Below are 23,327 nucleotides of genomic sequence, written 5' to 3'. Positions count from 1 at the left end.
CCGTGTAAAAATATACCTGCTATCTCATGTTCGCAAACAATACAGTGTACGTACAGTTGTTATTTTGTTTGTCTGGTTGATACGGGCCTACTGTTTTTTTCATGTAATTTGTTCCCTTCCTCAGGATGTGGTTTACTGGTGAACAGTCAGTGTGTGGATGAACGATTAAGTGAGAGAATGCAGTCAGCAATAGCGTGCTCTGCAGCTCAAAAAAATCTGTCAGAGACAAAGACCTGTCTCTACATCCAGAACTGCATTTGCAATATTATGCAATATTATTTCAATTAAATATTGTGTAAATTATAATATAAATATTATAGTATAATTATATTAAATGTTATTTTAGATAAATACTTTTTAAAAATATATATATAAGCAAATTATTTATTATTATTAATTTTCAGAAAAAAAAAAGTTTTAGTTTTTTTTACTTGCCCGTGTCATTCCAAAACTGTATGCTGTTGTTTTCTTTCTAATGGAGCAAAAAAGAATTATCTTTAAAAATATCATACAGATGAGTAAATAACATATATAATGAATTTTTGGGTGAACACTGCTTTCTTTCTCCAATATATAGGCCTTATTCATTTTTCTGTCCGGCTTGGTAACCTCACCATACCCGTTGAAGCAATCACACGTGAGTTGGCCTACGAAACATCATTGAAAACCTCTCACCACAGATCGACTCTATAACCATACAAGGAAACAGCAGTGCTGCAGATTTCTCGTCAATCAAAGCGTGCTCGGGTTCCTCCTTAGTTCACACTGTCGCACGTGTATATTTAGCCACAGGTAGAGTACACACACATACACAGTATTACACACAAAAGTGCCGTTTTGTTCTCAGAAAGTGAAACTGGGTTGTGGCTGGTCTCTTTCTTTTCCTCTCATGTCAGACATCACACCTTGAAAATTCTCAAGCTGCTCTTCTAACTGCCCCTGTTTTGATGAAAGTGTGGTCATTTACACTCTTTACATGCTTTTGAAAAAAGAAAATGAAAAAAGATGGCTGACGCCAGGCATCGAATTCACTTTGTGTGAGTTTTGCAAGCAGTCATGAGTCTTTTAGTGTTTGTGATATAAATGGATGTACGTATGCTGCGCAATTTCATTTTTATTTTAATTTTTTTTGCTGAAAATGTCTTGTATATTTCTAGCCAATATTTCACATCTCATATATTCATTATTTTTTTTAGTACATTTTACATATAATTACATAAAACAAAAATGTTTTATTTTACGACAATATCCAAAATGAGAGGATTGGTTTATTTTTTCATCCTCTAAAACCATGTTAGTGCATTTGTTAATATCTTGCACTGTTTCTTTTTAAATATTCACTATATTTGATATAATATCTTAATTAAACGCATTTAAATTTTTAATTTATTATATATATATATAATTGTATTATTATAATTTATTTATTGTTTTTTTTAATATTATAAATAATATTTTATCATTTTTTTTATTTAATCATTTGTTGGCTAATAATTTTTTACAAAATTATTAGCGGAATCTTGAATAACTGACAAGATTCTGCAGATTTTGCAAAATGTACACAATAATACTTAGAAATACTAGATTCTCATCATGTGTTCAAGTTCAAATTTATGTTAATTATGCTGTCAATCACAAACAAAGCATAATTTTCTGTGTTTAACACAATTTACAGGGTTTTTTTGTTTCCCCTGGGTTCATAACAGCATGAGAATAAATAAATGATGACCGATTTTTTGGCTGAACTATTTCAGAATGGATTTTTGGAATCAGTTTTTCAGAATCAGTTCATTGCTAATTGTAGACCCTCAACTGATGTTGGACATGGATTGTTTGTCAAGTTATAGTTACAGTCTGTTATAGTCTCACCAGACCACCAACTAAAACACCAGCACTCTGGTTACAGAAAGAGAAAACAGACACTGAATCCACAAGATCAAGAAAATGTGTGAAGCTGAAGTGCGGCAAGTGCAGAAACCCCATAGAATCACTCAGTAGAGTAAATTGAGACGGTCTTGCATTATATAAAGTATACAGAGCGATTCAGTCATAAATGCTGCTGTAGATTCTGTGAATGTTCTGTGAAAGTTGAAAGTACACTGAAATTTCAGCAGGCTGGATTTTACATACTGAGGTGGTGTAAAATTATTTTGTAAAATGGATTGTGCTTCAGTTTGTGGACTGCGGTCAATAAACATATCCTTATAATGTGACGCTCACAGAAGAGTGAGGGTAATTATTTGAACAGGTTCTTCAATTTATTGTATTGTTTTATTTTACAGTTGTCGTTCCTATAACAACTCTGCTTCCCATCATTTGAATTGTTATATAATCCACATTTAACTGTAGTTCATGTGCTCTCTAAAGACTCACTAAGTAAAACATTCATCAACAGTAAAAGAGCATTGCAGTAAAGGACGAGATGTTGCCGTCATGCGGGGTGTGTGTCTGCCGTGTCTCTGACAGATGCGCGACAGACTGTCAAGCGTATTTTTATATCGTGCACATTAGGTCACATCCATAAAATGGACATGAAACAAAAGGGTGTAGTCGGAGTCTTGTGGAACAAATTAAGCAGGCTTACTAATTCTTCAACATGTTACGGCCTCGTTTATAATAAGCCCGTCTCTGACATGTAGCACAGTCATGTGTGTGTAAGGACACAAAGACACGCACAAATGATTGATTTCCTGTCACTCTTTGTATGGTGTGTTTTAGTGTATTGATCAGCCGATGTACAGCGAGGTTTCTCTATGAATGCTGGCCAGATTGTGATGGCTATTGTAACTGTTGAAATTCATTAACGGTGAAATTTTACCAATAATAGTCCAGAAATAATAGTGGTTATATAAAACTGTAAATTGTGTTAACCACTATTGGTGAAGTCACAAAATCCATAAATTAAAAGCAACCGGAAATTATTTGAATTTTGTGAAAGTCATTAAAATGTATATATATATGTATATATATATATAAGTGTGGGGTCAGATAGATTTTTGTTTTGAAAAAAAAAACGTATTTTATTCAGCAAGGATGCATTAAATTAATCAAAATTGACAGTAAATTAAAAATAAAAAAAAAGATTTGGTTAAACTTTATTTCGATAGTCCACTTTAGACACTCTATTAACTATAAGTAACTTTGTAACTACATCTCAACTACATGTCAACTAATTCTCATTAATTTGCAACTACATGTATATCTTAATTAAACGCATTTAAATTTTGAATTTATTATATATATATATATAATTGTATTATTATAATTTATTTATTGTTTTTTTTTTAATATTATAAATAATATTTTATCATTTTTTTTATTTAATCATTTGTTGGCTAATAATTTTTTACAAAATTATTAGCGGAATCTTGAATAACTGACAAGATTCTGCAGATTTTGCAAAATGTACACAATAATACTTAGAAATACTAGATTCTCATCATGTGTTCAAGTTCAAATTTATGTTAATTATGCTGTCAATCACAAACAAAGCATAATTTTCTGTGTTTAACACAATTTACAGGGTTTTTTTGTTTCCCCTGGGTTCATAACAGCATGAGAATAAATAAATGATGACCGATTTTTTGGCTGAACTATTTCAGAATGGATTTTTGGAATCAGTTTTTCAGAATCAGTTCATTGCTAATTGTAGACCCTCAACTGATGTTGGACATGGATTGTTTGTCAAGTTATAGTTACAGTCTGTTATAGTCTCACCAGACCACCAACTAAAACACCAGCACTCTGGTTACAGAAAGAGAAAACAGACACTGAATCCACAAGATCAAGAAAATGTGTGAAGCTGAAGTGCGGCAAGTGCAGAAACCCCATAGAATCACTCAGTAGAGTAAATTGAGACGGTTTTGCATTATATAAAGTATACAGAGCGATTCAGTCATAAATGCTGCTGTAGATTCTGTGAATGTTCTGTGAAAGTTGAAAGTACACTGAAATTTCAGCAGGCTGGATTTTACATACTGAGGTGGTGTAAAATTATTTTGTAAAATGGATTGTGCTTCAGTTTGTGGACTGCGGTCAATAAACATATCCTTATAATGTGACGCTCACAGAAGAGTGAGGGTAATTATTTGAACAGGTTCTTCAATTTATTGTATTGTTTTATTTTACAGTTGTCGTTCCTATAACAACTCTGCTTCCCATCATTTGAATTGTTATATAATCCACATTTAACTGTAGTTCATGTGCTCTCTAAAGACTCACTAAGTAAAACATTCATCAACAGTAAAAGAGCATTGCAGTAAAGGACGAGATGTTGCCGTCATGCGGGGTGTGTGTCTGCCGTGTCTCTGACAGATGCGCGACAGACTGTCAAGCGTATTTTTATATCGTGCACATTAGGTCACATCCATAAAATGGACATGAAACAAAAGGGTGTAGTCGGAGTCTTGTGGAACAAATTAAGCAGGCTTACTAATTCTTCAACATGTTACGGCCTCGTTTATAATAAGCCCGTCTCTGACATGTAGCACAGTCATGTGTGTGTAAGGACACAAAGACACGCACAAATGATTGATTTCCTGTCACTCTTTGTATGGTGTGTTTTAGTGTATTGATCAGCCGATGTACAGCGAGGTTTCTCTATGAATGCTGGCCAGATTGTGATGGCTATTGTAACTGTTGAAATTCATTAACGGTGAAATTTTACCAATAATAGTCCAGAAATAATAGTGGTTATATAAAACTGTAAATTGTGTTAACCACTATTGGTGAAGTCACAAAATCCATAAATTAAAAGCAACCGGAAATTATTTGAATTTTGTGAAAGTCATTAAAATGTATATATATATGTATATATATATATAAGTGTGGGGTCAGATAGATTTTTGTTTTGAAAAAAAAAACGTATTTTATTCAGCAAGGATGCATTAAATTAATCAAAATTGACAGTAAATTAAAAATAAAAAAAAAGATTTGGTTAAACTTTATTTCGATAGTCCACTTTAGACACTCTATTAACTATAAGTAACTTTGTAACTACATCTCAACTACATGTCAACTAATTCTCATTAATTTGCAACTACATGTCTACTAACTCTCAGAGTAGACTGTTAGGGTAGGTTTAGGGTTAGTAGAATAAGTTGACAATGAAAGTGTTAGAAGATATTAAGCAGATAGTCTACTAATACTCTACTAACTGCTAGTTGACATGTAGTTGCAAAGTTACTTACTGTTAATATAATGTCTAAAGTGGACTATCGAAATAAAGTGTTACCAAAGATTTTTGTAATTTAAAGAAAAATGCAGTTTTTTTGAACTTTTTTTATTCATCAAAGAATCCTGAAACAAAACTATCATGGTTTCCACAAAAATATTAAAAAGCACAGCTGTTTTCAACATTATAAAATAATAAGAAATGTTTCTTAAACATGAAATCAGCATATTAGAATGATTTCTGGAGGATCATGTGACACTGAAGACTGGAGTAATGATGCTGAAAATTTTGTGAAAGTCATTAAAATGTATATATATATGTATATATATATATAAGTGTGGGGTCAGATAGATTTTTGTTTTGAAAAAAAAAACGTATTTTATTCAGCAAGGATGCATTAAATTGATCAAAATTGACAGTAAAAAAAAAAAAAAAAAAAAGATTTTTGTAATTTAAAGAACTTTTTTTATTCATCAAAGAATCCTGAAACAAAACTATCATGGTTTCCACAAAAATATAAAAAAGCACAGCTGTTTTCAACATTATAAAATAATAAGAAATGTTTCTTAAACATGAAATCAGCATATTAGAATGATTTCTGGAGGATCATGTGACACTGAAGACTGGAGTAATGATGCTGAAAATTCAGCTTTGAACTATATTAAAATATAAAAATAACTTCTTTTTTATGTTTTATGCCTTTTATTTAGATAGGACAGTAGGTTGACAGGAAGCGAAGTGGGTGAGAGAGAGGGGGGTGGGGTCGGGAATGTTAATATAATGTCTAAAGTGGACTATCGAAATAAAGTGTTACCAAAGATTTTTGTAATTTAAAGAAAAATGCAGTTTTTTTGAACTTTTTTTATTCATCAAAGAATCCTGAAACAAAACTATCATGGTTTCCACAAAAATATTAAAAAGCACAGCTGTTTTCAACATTATAAAATAATAAGAAATGTTTCTTAAACATGAAATCAGCATATTAGAATGATTTCTGGAGGATCATGTGACACTGAAGACTGGAGTAATGATGCTGAAAATTCAGCTTTGAACTATATTAAAATATAAAAATAACTTATTTTTTATGTTTTATGCCTTTTATTTAGATAGGACAGTAGGTTGACAGGAAGCGAAGTGGGTGAGAGAGAGGGGGGTGGGGTCGGGAAAGGTCCGCGAGTCGGGACTCGAACTCGGGACGCCCGAAGCGCAATGGCGCTACATGTCGGCGTGCTGCTCACGAGGCCATCTGCGCCGAGAAAAATAACTATTTTAAATTGAAATAATATTTCACAATATTGCTGATTTTACTGTATTTCTGATCAAATAAATGCAGCCGTGGTGAGCAGAAGAATCATGTTTCAAAAGCCAACCTCAAATTTAAAGTGTGTGTATTTATGTGTTTCAATCAAGTGTCTACATTTTTGATAGCTACCGTACATCCAGACAAACTGAAATAATGTTTTGTGATCTCTCATCCCAGCACTATCCAGAACTTCTGTGTTAAGACTCGCCTCTTTGTTTTTAGATTTTACGGAACATTATGAATGTGTCTGACATCAAGCACATTCTAGTACAACTACACAAAAATCCTGCTGACCAGCCGCCACGGGACACATTTTAAAATATAACTTCTGTTGCATATAGACCTACAGGACAGTTTTTTCACTCATTCAGAAGAAATGTTGTAAAGTTGTAATATAAGTAAGCTGGTTTTAAGAAACTGAAAAAGGCATGTCAGTCACAATATGAAAGGGTGCTTGCCATTCCTAAATGAAGATACATACATCCACCACACACACACACACACACACACACACCGCCTGACCGCGCCGTGGCCCACAGTATTTCATGCCATGAATTCCTGGACTGAATCCTCACTCACTTTGATACTGATAACAACTAAATGTGTCGACACACAGTGAGTTTGCCAAGCACTCGTAAATGCCAAACACTGGCATCCTTCATAACACTCTTTTCAGCCTAGGTGTGTGTGTGTGTGTGTGTGTGTGTGTGACCTGTTGACTTTTCAGGAGTAGTTCTGTATTCATCACTAATGATAAGGATGAAATATTCAACTAACTGTTGGGTTTGTTATTCAGGGTTTCTTCGAGTCTTAAAAAGTATTAATTCACCCTTTCATAATTTTTAATCAGAGCAGAAATATATATATATATATATATATATACACACACTCTCAGTATTTTTGTAATCTTATACAAATACCTAAACATCCTTAAATGTTTTCTGAGGAATTTAACCAAACAAGGGAGTTTATGTTTAAAACAAGAACGAATATCTGTCAATAAGGTGTAAAAATGTATTTTCCATTTAAATAAAGTTTGTTTTTCTGAGCCCACTGGCAGATATTTGTTCTTGTTTCGATCATAACTCACTTCATTTTGATCAGTTTCACAGCGAACCAGACTTCTTATGTCATTTTGCTTCTCAATTAAATGTATCTTAATTTAAGTATCTTTAGACATTTGCACTGGAAAGCGACAAAAATACCGAGGAAGAAATCACTTTTTTTGTAGTGTGATAAGAATGTACACTGTAAAAAATAAGTGTAATTTTAACTGTAAAATTTTGTAAAAACGCTACGGAAAAAAACTGTTCATAGGTTAACAGTAAGTTCCCGTACAGGGAAAAACTGTAAAATATCTAACCAGATATTTCATGTCATTTTACAGTTTTTAGAAGTAAAAAATAACAAATCAATGTATAATTTACAGTCAAAAACTGTAAACTGATATTCCCAGAATTCCCTGCATGACACTCCACATTTGAAAGTATTTTGTTTAAATATTCATGTTTTTTAAATAGTTTTTGTTATTAGTTATGTACATTTGGGCTTTATGTTACATCTTCTGTTGTTTAATGAAAGTTGAATGCATTATTTAAGTATCGTGTGTGTTACCATGATGGTGTTTAGTGTTTGCATGAATGACTCTGTGCACCCTCTATATATTTGTTGATACTTCTGCTTGTGGCGAAGCTACTTGTGATGAGCTTTGATTCTTCATGTGGCTTTCTCTTTTACCAGCTGCATTATTATGCTGGTTGTGAGTATGTTAAATGTACAAAACAGATTTTAATAGCAGTGTGCATTGTTGAATTTACTGGTTTACATTCAAATTTTCTTGTTTGTAAATTACAGTTTTATACTGTAAAATATATTTTTATACCGTAAATGTGTTTACAGTTTTTCTGTATTTTTAAAAAAATTATTCTGGCAACCACAGCTGCCAAAATTATTTTGTAAAAACTACAGAATTTTTTTTTACAGTGTAGAGTAAAAGTGATTGGGAGCAGAGCTATAAAATTATGTTTTTATAAAAAAATTTGTCAAATTAATTTAAAGGTAATGGAAGTTGTATTTTCAAACTTTGAAGTGTTGCTACGCATATATAACTCATTTACGCATTTACACTTAGAGAGCATATTGACGTATTGTTTCGCTTTAATTTATTCTTTACATTTTCTTTACTTGGTCTTAAAAAAGGTCTTTAAAATTTCTTAAATTTGCCTTCATAAAACCAGCAGAAACCCTGGTTATCAGGGTCTCTTTTTGTTCTGATCTTTAGAATAGGGTGTGTGTAAATGATGAAATCTGTGTTGTCAATTGTTTTTCCATAGGGAGACATATATGAGTTCCTGTTGTTGCTGAATGCGAGCGGATGAAACACTGCAGACATTCTCTTCAGTAACTTCCAAAGTACATGGTTGCTTGTCTTATGTTGGCTTCAGGTTCAGGTGGAGTTGTCTTTAGCGAGTGCATATGTACAGTACATTTACATAAAGCTGTGAACGCCTCGCATCCACCTAAACCTCTCCAAATAATGAGACCGGATCCCTATCCCGCTGCAGTCATAAGGGTGGTGCATGATCTTCGCTTTTCCAGCTGTAATAATCGGCAAGAGCTCCATCAAGCTCTCTAAATGTCATTCTCTGAAAGTTCGATTCTTGTTTGTATTACTCGGATGAGTGAGCGGCAAGCCTTCTGACCTTCACAGTCGATCTGACTCTTCTAGTTGGTCCCTTAGATAGACTGAAAGGAAGGAGGTTAATTAGATCTCCGTTTTCTGCCCCACTTTCTTCCAGGTGTTTTACGCTGTTTGATGCATTGACTCGAGCCGGCGCGTAATGCGTGCTCTGACTTGAACAGACCTCTGGCAGGATGATGTAAAGCAAACATTCCTCCCTGCTTTGATTGGCATCTGTTTTTTTCTGTGGCAATATGGTCACAATTACTCCTGCCGTCACATTCCCCTAAATCTGTAACAGACACGCATCGAGGATTATGTAAGCAGCAGGTTTTTGGCAAATGGTGCATTTCACAATATCAGATCATTGCATTTGCTGCGAATGGCCTGCGATCTTTTCTGTCCTTTTCTACAATAGACCTCAACACAGACTTTTGGGTTTCTGTTGCAGTCTGAAGGTTTATAAAACGAAAAACATTGTAGTTTCTTGGCACTTTTATGGCCCATGGGTTGGTTTCTATTAAAGCTAACAAATTTAACCAACTTTTTGTGTGTGTGTGTTATGGGATTGTCATATTAAAACTGGCTTGGAAACTTTTTGCCTTGCCTGCATTTAGTTTTGCTACTTTTCACATGCCTTTTATGTAGTTTTTATTGTCAGTTGTCTCAGGCTCAAATTCTGACTTTCAATTTTTAAATAATGTAAAAACCATCATTAAAAATACACGTTTTTAAAACTATGATGATGCAAACACAGAGTGAAATCAACAGAAAGTCAATTATATGCTAATTACAAACTTAACGTGTGGTTGCATTTACCATTGTTCAGCGAATTTTCGTAGGTGAAATCTAGTCATTTCAATAGGAATCAACGCGATTGAGAATTTCGCTTGAGCGCAAAACATTTCCAGTGTATATTTTCATCAGGTTCAAGATTCGGCCTGTGTTGAGCAACAGAAAGCTGCTTAGTTTGAAAGTGACTCCATACATCACTGCACTGTCGACAATAAACAATGGAATTTTTTTGTTCGAAATTGCTGAAATTTCACTAATTTGACTGTACATTTAGTCTGTCAATTTTTCTGTGTAATATACTTTTTTTCAAGTCAGTCTGCTGGTTTACTAAGGAGACCACAGTTTGAAATGAATTATGAGACATGTTATGTACAAAGAAAACAAATAAAAATTTATGTAAATATCAGTTGCAAGCAGAATATTTTTTCTTAATCGGTCTCATTTCAAATCGAGCCATAATTCTGTAAAATGACGTGAAAAATGAGAAAGTATTTCATTGTATTTTGAGTGCATAAGGAACTAGCTGTGAAATTAGCCTATATGCAAAACAAAGACGACATTTGATTTAAAAAATAATAATTTCAAATGTGACAGAACGGTGTCAGGTTCAGAAAAATGACAGAATTGTCCTGTACAGTGTGAAAAGTATTTTAAAGCAAAGTTATTTTCTAAAATTGAGCAACAGAAAGCTGCTTAGTTTGAAAGTGACTCCATACATCACTGCACTGTCGACAATAAACAATGGAATTTTTTTGTTCGAAATTGCTGAAATTTCACTAATTTGACTGTACATTTAGTCTGTCAATTTTTCTGTGTAATATACTTTTTTTCAAGTCAGTCTGCTGGTTTACTAAGGAGACCGCAGTTTGAAATGAATTATGAGACATGTTATGTACAAAGAAAACAAATAAAAATTTATGTAAATATCAGTTGCAAGCAGAATATTTTTTCTTAATCGGTCTCTTTTCAAATCGAGCCATAATTCTGTAAAATGACGTGAAAAATGAGAAAGTATTTCATTGTATTTTGAGTGCATAAGGAACTAGCTGTGAAATTAGCCTATATGCAAAACAAAGACGACATTTGATTTAAAAAATAATAATAATTTCAAATGTGACAGAAATTGTTAGTTTCAAAATATGACGGTTCAGAAAAATGACAGAATTGTCCTGTACAGTGTGAAAAGTATTTTAAAGCAAAGTTATTTTCTAAAAGTCCACTGGGCCAAAAGTGTCATAGTTAAATAAGAGCCCTGTCCCAGAATCCCACACTTGATTTGTATTTATGGCCAGTGACTTGCAGAAGCATATACTAAAATTTCCTGCATAAAAAAAACAAGATTTGAAAGGAATGATGATAAAAAAGTTACGAGTTAATGGTAGTGTCATAGTTAAATAAGAGCCCTGTCCCAGAATCCCACACTTGATTTGTATTTATGGCCAGTGACTTGCAGAAGCATATACTAAAATTTCCTGCATAAAAAAACAAGATTTGAAAGGAATGATGATAAAAAAGTTACGAGTTAATGGTTGAATAAGTAACTGGAGAAATGTTCCACTAGTGATTTTGATGTTATGGTTCTGTGCTCTTGAAAATTGTTAATCTAGACACACACAAACACACAGAAATCACCCTGCCAGGTCTGAGCGATTTACTTTAACATTCCTCTCATATTTATTTAAGGCAGCTGAATCTGGCTAGTGCTAACATCACTTTAACAATCCTGCCGTTTGGTGGGAAAGGATTTGAGCCAGTGGCTCCTAACTAGCAAGGCCTGTCATGTACGTGAGATGAATGTCTTTAAGGATCAGTCTTGGGCTTTAACTACCCTGATTGTTTGTGTTTGGAGACATTCAGCTTTATTCAAAATGCTGGAATGGTCAATGGCTAAATGCTCCATGTTCCCATTCCAGAGTGGGAACGCCATGGACTCCTTGAATTCAAATTCAAAAGAAGAGGAGTGAAAGAAGTGATAAAGAGCACTTTTGTAACTAATGAATGTGTAGCAGAAGCAGCTCTTTTTTTTATTGGCCGGCATAAGTTTGAATGCTTCCTAAGACAAACAGTTATTGCAGAGCGCGACACGGTTTGTTGTAAAAGCTCGGCTTTTCTCTTGGGAGGGAATGCATATTTTTGACCTGTGCTGACGTCAGAAATGACACTCTCGTTTTAACCACAGCTTACTTACTCTCAGGCTGAGAGACCAGATGCTGACATGGTTTATTACACTGCTCATGTTCAAAGTCACGAGGAGATTTCATGAGGTTCAAAGCTAATTAGCGTTCACATAAAGTATCCTGGCAATTAAAGACAGCATGAAACAGCATTTGCGATGCATTAAACTTCTATAATATGTGTTTCTGAAGAAAATCAGCATTGGATTGTCTTGTAAATATGTATTTTATCCATTGGGATTTGTGGAAAGTGCAATATTCTATTATTGATTAATATTATTTTTCCTTTCCCGTGCACAATTATTAAGAATGCAAATGTTGATATTGTCTGGAAATTGTTTTAAATGGCTACTTTTGTCTTTTTGTCTAGGTGGAGGAGGAAAACGGAAAGGAAGAAGTAAAAAATGGAGGGAGATCCTTCGTTTCCCTCATATCAGTCAGTGCACAGAGTTGAGCAAAACCATCGGTAATGTATCAACGCTTAGTGTGTCTTGTTATACACTTCCTGTCATTTTCAAGCTCCTTGTCAGCTGTGCTGTTGTTCTGGCCAAGTGTGATGTCACTTTGCTGTTCGCCATTGTTTAGCTGTCTCTGAGTTTACATTGCCATTGGCTTAATCCCAGTTTGCTTACAGTCTGAGAAATAGTATGCAAGAGTGCGTTCCAAATTACAGTAAAGTAGTGTGTCAAAGGTGCCTGGATGTCCCAGTGAATTTGTGAAGTATGCATCCTTGCATGCTGTTTGGTCTAATATTGCACACAATCCCTTGAGCAACAGAAGAAGAGTGACTGTTATCCAACTTTTTCAACTGTTGAAAAATAACAGCCAATTCAAGACTTACTTAAGACTTAGGTTTCCACATTTTTTAATTTATAGAATATACACCAACATACTGTCCAACAGTTCACAGGATTTTGAATGTCTCTCAGATAAGTCTCTTATGCTCACCAAGCATTCAGTTAAACAAAAATACAGTAAAAAATGTAATATTTTGGAATATATTTGCAATACTAAAATAGAAAACCGTTTCAAAATGTATTTATTCCATTTTTCAGCATTGTCATATGATCCTTCAGAAATCTTTCTAATATGCTGATTTGATGCTCAAGGACCATTTCTTATTATTATCAATGTTGAAAACAGCTGTGTATTACTCACCTTCATAGCACTGCCAAACCTGTATGACTGACTTTCTTCTGCGTCCCTATAATGAAAGTCAGTGGTGTTCAAAACAGCGTTGGACCCCGCTGGTTTTCATTGTATGGGCAAATTATCTTCTTTTGTATTCCATAGGATACATTAATACAGGTTTTGTAAAGACATGCGGTTGAGTAAATGACAGAATTAAAATTTTTCAGTTTTCTTCCTTTAAAAGTATGCACCTTTCCGTTAACCACAAAGTAAGCCTACATTTTTTACATGGTACAGTATATACACTCACTGGCCACTTTATTAAGTACACCTGTTCAACTGCTTGTTAACGCAAATATCTAATCAGCCAATCACATGGCAGCAACTCAATGCATTTAGGCATGTAGACATGGTCAAGATGATCTGCTGAAGTTCAAGCGAGCATCAGAATGGGGAAGAAAGTGATTTAGATTTCAGAAACTGCCGATCTACTAGGACTTTCATACACAATTATGTGAAAATATCCAGCGAGCGGCATTTCTGTGGGTGAAAGTGCCTTGTTGATGCCAGAGGTCAGAGGAGAACGGCCAGAATGGTTCAAGCTGATAGAAGGGCAACAGTAACTCAAATAACCACTTTTTACAACCAAGGTTTGCAGAGGAGCCCATGTGAACTGTAGCCTCAGGAAACTGAGGCTACAATTCACACAGTCTCAATCAAAAAGAAGATCAGAAAAAGGGTTGCTTGGTCTGATGAGTCTTGATTTCTGCTGTGACATTCGTAATAGGGTCAGAATTTGGCATAAACGACATGAAAGCATGGATCCATCCTGCCTGGTATCAGCGGCTCAGGCTGCTGATGGTGGTGTAATGGTGTGGGGGACATTTTCTTGGCACACTTTGGGCCCCTTATTACCAACTGAGCATTGTTTAATCGTCACAGCCTAGCTGAGTATTGTTGCTGACCAAGTTCATCCCTTCATGACCACAGTGTGCCCATCTTGTGATGGCTACTTCCAGGAGGATAAGCTCAAATCATCTCAAACTGGTTTCTTGAACATGCCAATGAGTAGACTAAACTCAAATGGCCTCCACGGTCACCAGATCTCAATCCAATAGAGCAGCTTTGGGATGTGGTGGAACGGGAGATTCGTATCATGGATGATCAGCCCAGCAACTGCGTGATGCTATCAGGTCAATATAGACCAGAATCTCTGAGCAATGTTTCCAGCACCTTGTTGAATCCATGCCACAAAGAATTAAGGCAGATGTGAATGCAAAAGGGGGTCCAACCTGCTACTAGCAAAATATACCACCACAGTACTTTTTTGTAAAGTTTTCCTTTTATTTTGTGTCTCAGAGCGGGACTATTTCAGCCTGTGTGACAAGCAGCCCATCGGGAGACTTCTGTTCCGCCTCTACTGTGAGACCCGACCAGAGCTGCAGCGATGCATCCAACTCCTGGACGCTATGGTACATCTGCGCACACATACACACATCTCCAGCACTCAGTGCACCTGATTTATGTTCTAATGAAAGCAGAATTAATTTAGGATTGTCCAAACAGCTTTTAGTCACTAATTGTTGGTTCTTTTAAGCATCTCCTCATCTCTTGCCCACTCAAAATTTCTCAGGTTTCTCGTAACTCTCCATCAGTGTTCCACTGGCCCGGACAACATGCCTCCCACATGACTAACTTGGGCTATCATGGAGTAAAACCCAAAATATCAGGACTGGCATGTGGTCACTGAATGAGGCCATTGTCTGGTCTCTCCAACACCCCTATAGACCCCAAACTGTCTGAACCCCGGGAACCTGAACCCATGACAGGAAGTCGCCGTCATAAAACATGGGACAGCGTGTTTGTGTTTTTTAGGACTTGGAAAACGTGTTCATCTTGTTTATGGTGTCTTGGAACGTTCTCCTTCTCATTTTAACAAAAACCCTTTGTGCGGTGTAGCTGTATAAGTGAATAGGGAAGCTTTATTGATGTGTTTCAGAGACGAACATAAATGTCATCTGAAAGTCAAATAAAATCAAACAAAAATGGCCTGAACATAAAAGCACCGTAATCGTGCCTGGGTTACGATGTTACAGCTAATGAAGTAAGAGCAGAAGATTTTTAAATAATGAAGGGAAAATGCCACAATGGTATGTTTTTAGTGAAAATTATTATAATAATCATGTGTGGGGTTGTTTTATTAGGTGCTATTTTAGGAAGAATAGCTGTCAATAAAGGTCCATAGGACCACTAAATTAATCAGAATTATAGCTCCTTGTTTGGAGTGAATCTCACGGAGACTGTCAAGTCATATTTCACGCAAAAATCAAAAGACAAGAAAATGAAATTATATATGAATGCATCCTTGCTGAATAAAAGTATTAATTTCTTTCAAAAAAACTAAAATCTTACTAACTTTTGAACAGTGCATATCATCTAAATTGTAAATGAATATTTCATAATAGAATTAGTTTCACCTCCTGCTATGATTATTATAAAAATCATTGTGTGCAAACAGAATGGTTTCCATTACTGCATTATAGTGAGATCTTGTTAAATAATGAAATTCTACAAACAAACTCGGTTTTGCAATTTCTTTAGATTTTTTAGGGTGAAATAATGGCCCCAAGATGCTCTTGACAGACTTTGTGAGATTCACCCAATTAAACTCTGTTCTCAAGAAGAAGAAAAAGTGCTCTTTATGACACAGAGATGTATTGAACTGAAAATGTTTGATGTATGTATGTATGTTCTGCAGGCAGTGGGCATGTATGCATGTGTTTGTGCTAGTCACCATAAGGAAAGAGCCCGGGGGATTTTTTTGAGGCCTGCTCTGACGTCAGAAAGTAGCGGGATCTCAATTGTTGTGGCGAGTTAGACAGCACTGTCTGTGTCTGCTCTGTGTGAGATCTGTGTGTGTGTGTGAAACAAGAAAAGAAACGTGAGAACTTCATGCGAGAAACCTCTTCACACATTTCTTTGGGTTTATGTGTACACAAAGACAAATGAAATGTGCATGCCGCTGACCTTTTTAGTCTGGGTTTTGTTTTTCCATCTCGGTGGAGGCGGAATCGTCCGATGTTATCGCACACATCAGATTGGCCCAGTTCCTCTGTGTCAGAGGCAGCCCGCCATTTGTTTTGGCCTGGTGGCTCTACTGTACCATTCAGAGCCGCTGACGTAGGTCTGTTCTCAAACCACTATTATGATTGGATCTCTCTCTGTGTGTATGTGTGTTTGTATTTTCTGCTTTTTTCCATGCGGTGACCTTTAACATGCAGGCATAGCTAATTCCCTTGCAAATTCCATCATTTCCCATTAGAAAGGTGGCCAAGAGAGCAGTATACTGTATAAGCCCTGTGTCCTTTCTCAATGTCACTGTAATCTATAGTTGTATTCTAGGTTCAGTACAGGTTACTTCAGTCGACAGTATTTGTGATACAAGTAGCATGGGCACGTTCCCTGAAAAGTCACTGTTACAGTAAAGCGCTAACAATGGAAGTACCTTCGTGGAGCCAGGGAATAAACATTACAAAACACACTGTTTAGTATAGCCACAAGACCTAAACATTATACATTCACTAACTCTGCATGGATGCATATTTATGCGTAAACCCTGTGTGTGAACGTTTAAATTTCTGCATGAATTTAGAATAACATTTATATCCAGCTATAATTTTTTGTGTCAGTAGGAAATATATAATTGGGCATCATCTCTTCTTCTTTACAAGCTATAGCACAAAATAAACATGAATGAACATCAGAAGGTATCTTGTTTCAACCGCGGAGAGACGTCAATACACCGACGTTAATCTACTCTCCTGTCTGTTTTCTTTGTCGGACAAAGTGGCGAATTCTGCATTATGATTAGTCAGATCGCCTGTCAATCAAACTCCAGCAAAGGGTAAATTTTGGCTTTTATTCAGATATAAACACACATACATAGAGCACATCGAATATGGTAAATGAGGCTTAAACGTGCTTGCTTGATGCATGAGAACCAGTGAGGTTTGTTCTCTCGCGTCTCACAAGCACATTTGAGCTTCCCCAATGAGTAATTGATGGGAACTTTTTTAAACTTTATGTTAAAGAGAACTTTCCCTTTAACTTATGCACTAGCTGCAATTAATTCCATAGAACCGAGTTCTATTGAACTCTGAACATTCCTTGTAACATTCTTTTCTTCCTTCATTACTCGCGGCACTATTTTAAATCTTCCATTGGAGGAGTTGGCAAATGTGTTAAGGGGAATGGAAATCATACTGCTGCATGTGTCGAAACGCAGTGCCCGTGCACACACACACACACACACAGAGTCCCCCACTATGTAATGACGTTCAATGTATTTAGTGACGCTGCTGGGCCGTGCTGTGGCGCTCCAGGACCTTATGGAATCCTGCCGTGTTGACTGGCTGGTTACCAAGCAACCTGAAGTCACACACACGGTGGGCTTCATGAAGCGTGTGTGTGTGTGTGTGTGCTCATGAAGCATATGTGTGATGCGTGTGTGGACACATGATTTGTGCGAAAACCTATTTGCGGGTACATATGCTTTGGCATAGGCGCATATGAGCTTGTGTGTATGTGTGTGTTTACATCTTTCGGGACGGAACCGAGTGGGGGCAGGCGGTCATGGAGAGTCTTGCGTAATGGGATCCACAGAGCACGAGGGCCGGAGAGGGTGTTGATGAGGGTGTCATCAAGCATTACCCCCCTAACACACACACATAGGCACATTTACGGCCCTTGGGGAAAGGACGTACCAGACTGTGGAGCTCATTCATTGTGTAATCACTCACAGACTCAATTACATGATGCTTCTCCCTCATTCAGCATATAGAAATGGATACAGACTGAAATGGTGAAGTCAGTGGATGTAGTTTCTGTTTTCCTGTGTTGAACAAGTGATTTGAGTTCACATAATACTCTGTCGGTCTCGGTTTCATTAGTCTCAAGGTTTTTGAGTATCGGCACAAAGTCTGGTCAATATTAGCCTCACATAACTAGTTCTTTGACTAACACATCAAGTCTGGTCCACGTTGCAGCTTATTCTGGGCTTAAAAAAACACTGTCTGACTGACTTATAAAGTGAATAACCATAGTTGTTTTGTTTTTATATGTTGTGGGGTCTGAAATAGGTTATGCCGTAATAATAGACTATTTATTTAAAATAATTAAATAATGGCTCAGTTTTTTTTTCTGCATACCCCCTAAAAGCTGGGTTGTTGCACCCTCAGTAAGCTTGTTTAGCTTAGAATGCCAACTTATTTTAATATTATTTATAATATTATTTATTCTTTTTTTTTTTTTTTTTAAGTTTTAGTAGTTTTTATAATGTTCTTTGTTTTTTTTTAAGTGCCCCTAGGCACTAAAGGTTCCTAATATTGTTTTGGGAGTCTCCTACAATTGGTTTACATGCATGCAAGGTCAAAAAACGATTTTTCACAAAAAAACAAATATTTTCTCAAAATGTGCATGTAATATCACCTAATTTTCCAACGATTCGCTCGAAGCAGTTCTAAGATTCAGTCTCTCTAAACCCCTCCTCTCTGTGAGTCTACTCTGCTCTGATTGGTCAGATGGCCCAGTCTGTTGTGATTGATCTACCGTGTACAGCGTGTGTTGGAAACGATATGCCTATTGCCATAGTTCCATATTTTGAACGCTTGGCAGAAAATATAAATATCTATTATTTATGATTCTTACAGGCTGTGATTCAGGGAAGCCATCTGGTCCAAATAAACTGTGTACTGAACCATCTTTCAAGAGCAAGCGTTTTGTGAATCCTGCGTTGAACTCCCCGAGATTAGAGCAGCAGTCGCCAGTCAAGCTGTTCGCGGCCGGCTAACGTAGAACATAGGCGGGCGTAATGCAAATGTGTTACCCAGTGACATGTAGCCGTCACAGAAGTGGGATTTGAATTACTGATGGCTCGTTTAGGCTGTTCAGAGTCCATTCTTTCTTTTGGGAGACAATAACTTTATTTATCGTGTACTTTCTGCTTTACAACTTTGTAGATCGCTTACATTCACATACAGCTACATTACACACTGCATGAACGGCAGTATTCAAAATGGCATAAAAGGGGCACTTTAAATTTGTCTATTTAGCTTTAATTTATTAATTTTAGTAAATGTAATGTAAATGTGAAAATGTAAATGTTGGCTAAACAGCTAATATTTATTTTATTTCAATTAACAATAACAATTTAAATAGTTTACATTTTAGTTAACAATAACAACACTGACTGGCAGTTGCATTAATTTATTATTGCTGAATTAAATGAATAGTTCATCCAAATAATTATAATAGTCATAATTCATGACACTTACCTATTTTTGATGCACAAAAGAAGATATTTTAATAAATGTTTCAGTTGTTGTTGTCCATATTGTGAAAGTTGGTGGGGTCAAAAACATTGGACTGCTTTGACTTTCATTGTACAGACAAAAAAGTTGCAAAGACATTTTTCTAAATATCTTCTTTTTTTTTTTTTAAGTGTCACGATGGGCATATGAATCTGAAATACCCCTGAGAGTGAAGTGTGGATAATTCAGTTCAAATCAGTTTAATCTCAATGCTATGAACCTTAAAGTCTTGGGAAAGGCTATAAACTGGTAAACACAATTCTCAGTGAACTGATTAAAAACCTTTGCTCCCTCACTCCCAGAAATTACAATTTGCCATTTTTAAATGCAGTATGCATCAGCCTGGCTCCTGAGGCTGGCTACTGTTTCATTACCGTCTAAATTAGATGCATTATGTCATAAGGTATCATTTATATTGTGGATTATGTTATGGCTTGTTTATCTCAAAGTTCATTTATAATTAGTTGTGAGTAATTTGTTTGTATCTGAACATTTAGGAGGACTACGAGGTGGCACCTGATGAGAAGAGGAAGAGTCGCGGAGATGAGATCATCAAGAAGTTTCTCACCAAGCAGGTGTGACTTGGTTTAGCTTTCCTGTTGCGTGTGTGTGTTAATTTTGGATCTTGAATGTCTCCTTGTGCATCAGTAATCAGAGAGCATGTTGTTTCTCCTGCAGTCCTCTGAGTGTGTAGATATAGCTGAAGGTCTTGCTGAAAGTTGCAGAGAAAATCTAGAACTGAGCCCCTGCAAGGAGATCTTCAGTGACTGTCGCAAGTAAGAAACATGCAAACACACGTGTAAACACCTGGACCTCTGTTGCTCTTAAACTAAGCTAATTCAAATACCTTAACCCCAGCCCCAACTCTTCTTGTTATAGATGTCTTATGGTGTTTTTTTAGATTTGAATTAAAATGCTAATTATAATTTAAATAATTAAATATTACAAATACTTGTTTCATTTTTACTTTTATAAACAATTACTATGGTTTAATGTATGTTTGTATGCTTACACTATGTGCTAAATATATGTATTGCACTAGTGATGGGGAAGTACACTAGCCTTCGAATGTTTCTTATGCTCACCAATGCTGCATTTATTTGATCAAAAATTAAAAAAAATTCAGTGTCACACGACACTTCAGAAATCATTATAATAATTAATGCTGATTTTGGGCTCAAAGGCATTTATTATTATTATCAATGTTGAAAAGAGTTGTGCTGCTAAATATGTTTGTGGAAACCATGATGCTTTTTTAAAAATAATTCTTTGATGAATAGAAAGTTCAAAAGAACAGCATTTAAAAAAGAAATGCATTTTTGATCAATTTTAATGTGTCTTTGTTGAATAAAATACAAAATTTCTTTCTCAAAAAGACCAAAAAAAAAATCATACTGTTCCCAAACATTTGAATGGTAGTTTATGTAATATGTGTAGCGAGCATTGTACAGATTGGGACAGACTGCAACAATAATTTTGTGCAAAAATATTCCAAAATCCACCAGAAATTGTTTTCACACCTTTTACATACTATTTTTCAGCATGCAATAATTTGGACACTGTCATCCTAATATTGCATACTATGAAGCAGTGGCGAGGCTACAGGTGGGCACTTTCAGCTGTGGCCCACCCAATGAGAAGTTGATAATTTTCCAAATGGATGTCATTTATTAAACGATAATAATAATAATAAACGTCTTATTTCACTATAACTTTATATATTTAGTTTAAAAAATATTAAATGCGAGCTTTCATGGTCAATTACACAGTCAATTAATTTTCTTCATTTTCCCTCTTCATATAGGTTCATACCATATGCTTGTCAAAATGATGATTCGTCTTTCTGTTAACAATGTGCAATACATTTACTACAATATTTATTACGTTTGTTAACGCTAGGTAATAAAAATACAACCTTTCGTTTCGATGTTAACAGAACTTTAATTTTAATAATGTCAATGTTGAAATTAAAATGAATGTTTATCAATGCTTTAGAAGTATTTTGTATTGAACCTTTGTGCTGTATTTTCTGTTGGCAATTTGACATGCAGTTTTCATACCCTTCACTTTGCCCACCCACTTAAACATTTGTGGCCTCGCCCCTGCTAGTAAAGACAGTATTAGGAGTTAGGGCTGCACGATTATGACAAAAATCATAATTGTCGATTATTCCCTTGAAATTGTAATTGCGATTATTAATTACGATTATCACAATTTACATTGAAATATGTTTATACCATTGTTTGATGCAACTGCATGCTATATTTTAGATGAAAATAAACAAGCTGAAAACACTAACTGAACAACTTGTATTGCTTTTCTATAGTATTAAGCCTCAAATGTCAAATATACATCAGATTGGTTTCTTCTTTAAATGATAAAAAAGTAAAAATATGAATGGTATTATAATGTTATACTAAAACTAAAGCAATGGAAACACCCTTAAGATAACATGTAGAAAGAAAAAAAAACATATCTTAAAGGGGTCATATGATGCTTTTTTAAAGATCATTATTTGGTGTATTTGGTGTAACAGAATATGTTGACATGCTTTAATGTTCAAAAAACACATTATTTTTCAAATACTGTACGTTATTGTAGGTCCTCTATGCCCGCCTCTCTCAAACGCTTCGTTTTCTACAAAGTCCCTCCTTCCGACAAGCGCAGTCTGCTCTGATTGGCCAGCTGACCCAGTGCATTGTGATTGGCCGAACACCGCAAGCACTCGTCGGAAATGTAACGCCAGATAAAATAAATGTAAAGACAGAGCCCGAAAGGGGAACCGAGTCGCGTGACAGACACAGTGATGAAGCTGGTATGTGTATGTGTTACACAAGCCTCTCTCTCTCGCGTGCACGCACACACCGCTCTCTCTCTCTCGCTCACGCGCGCGCACACACACACACACACAATGCGCAAAACTCCGCATTTGACCAGTGAATAGCAAATACTTAAACTAATAACAAAACAATAGCTGATTCAGAAGTGCCAGATTGTCATAGCAAAGTCAGAAAATTGCATCATATGACTTTAACCGTGCAGAATAACATAAGTGGACTTTGAACAATTAATTGCCGCTTTGAACGATTACGTAATTGAGGCATCCATAATTGTAATTGCGATTAGAAATTCGATTAATAGTGCAGCCCTAATTAGGAATGCAAGATTATGACAAAAATCATATTTGCCGATTATTCCCTTGAAATTGTAATTGCGATTATTAATTACGATAATCACAATTTACATTGAATGATGTTTATACCATTGTTTGAAGCAACCGCATGCTATATTTTTAGATGAAAATAAACAAGCTGAAAACACTAACTGAACAACTTGTATTGCTTTTCTATAGTATTAAGCCTCAAATGTCAAATATACATCAGATTGGTTTCTTCTTTAAATAAAAATGTAAAAATAAGCATGGTATTATAATGTTATACTAAAACTATATTAAAGCAATGGAAGAACCCTTAAGATTACCTGTAGAAAGAAAAAAAAACACATCTTAAGCATGCAGAATAACATAAGTGGACTTTGAACAATTAATTGCCGCTTTGAATGATTAGGAGTTGTGGCATTCGTAATTGTAAATGCAATTAGAAATTCGATTAATTGTTCAGCCCTAGACAGTATTCAGAATTAAGCTCTTTACTGTAATCTTTACTTCTTTTGTCTGTGTACAAGTGTACTCACAGATCTGCCT

The 23,327-nt window shown here is 35.4% G+C and overlaps 1 protein-coding gene across 2 annotated transcripts in view; it reads left to right on the top strand.

Moving 5' to 3' along the window:
* grk5l (G protein-coupled receptor kinase 5 like) overlaps window positions 1–23,327 on the top strand; it is a 57,947-nt gene that overhangs the window by 21,547 nt on the left and 13,073 nt on the right. For both annotated transcript variants that reach the window (XM_016228910.1, XM_016228911.1), the window contains exons 2-5: window positions 12,496–12,591; window positions 14,616–14,728; window positions 20,122–20,199; window positions 20,303–20,400. In XM_016228910.1, coding sequence (XP_016084396.1) covers window positions 12,496–12,591; window positions 14,616–14,728; window positions 20,122–20,199; window positions 20,303–20,400 — 385 coding nt within the window. The remainder of the gene's footprint in view (window positions 1–12,495; window positions 12,592–14,615; window positions 14,729–20,121; window positions 20,200–20,302; window positions 20,401–23,327) is intronic.

This window comes from Sinocyclocheilus grahami, unplaced genomic scaffold (genome assembly GCF_001515645.1).
Source record: "Sinocyclocheilus grahami isolate Dianchi unplaced genomic scaffold, SAMN03320097.WGS_v1.1 scaffold345.1, whole genome shotgun sequence".
Classification (NCBI taxonomy): domain Eukaryota; kingdom Metazoa; phylum Chordata; class Actinopteri; order Cypriniformes; family Cyprinidae; genus Sinocyclocheilus; species Sinocyclocheilus grahami.
Note: the sequence above shows the minus strand (reverse complement) of the source record. Positions and strands in the feature narration are given on the sequence as shown.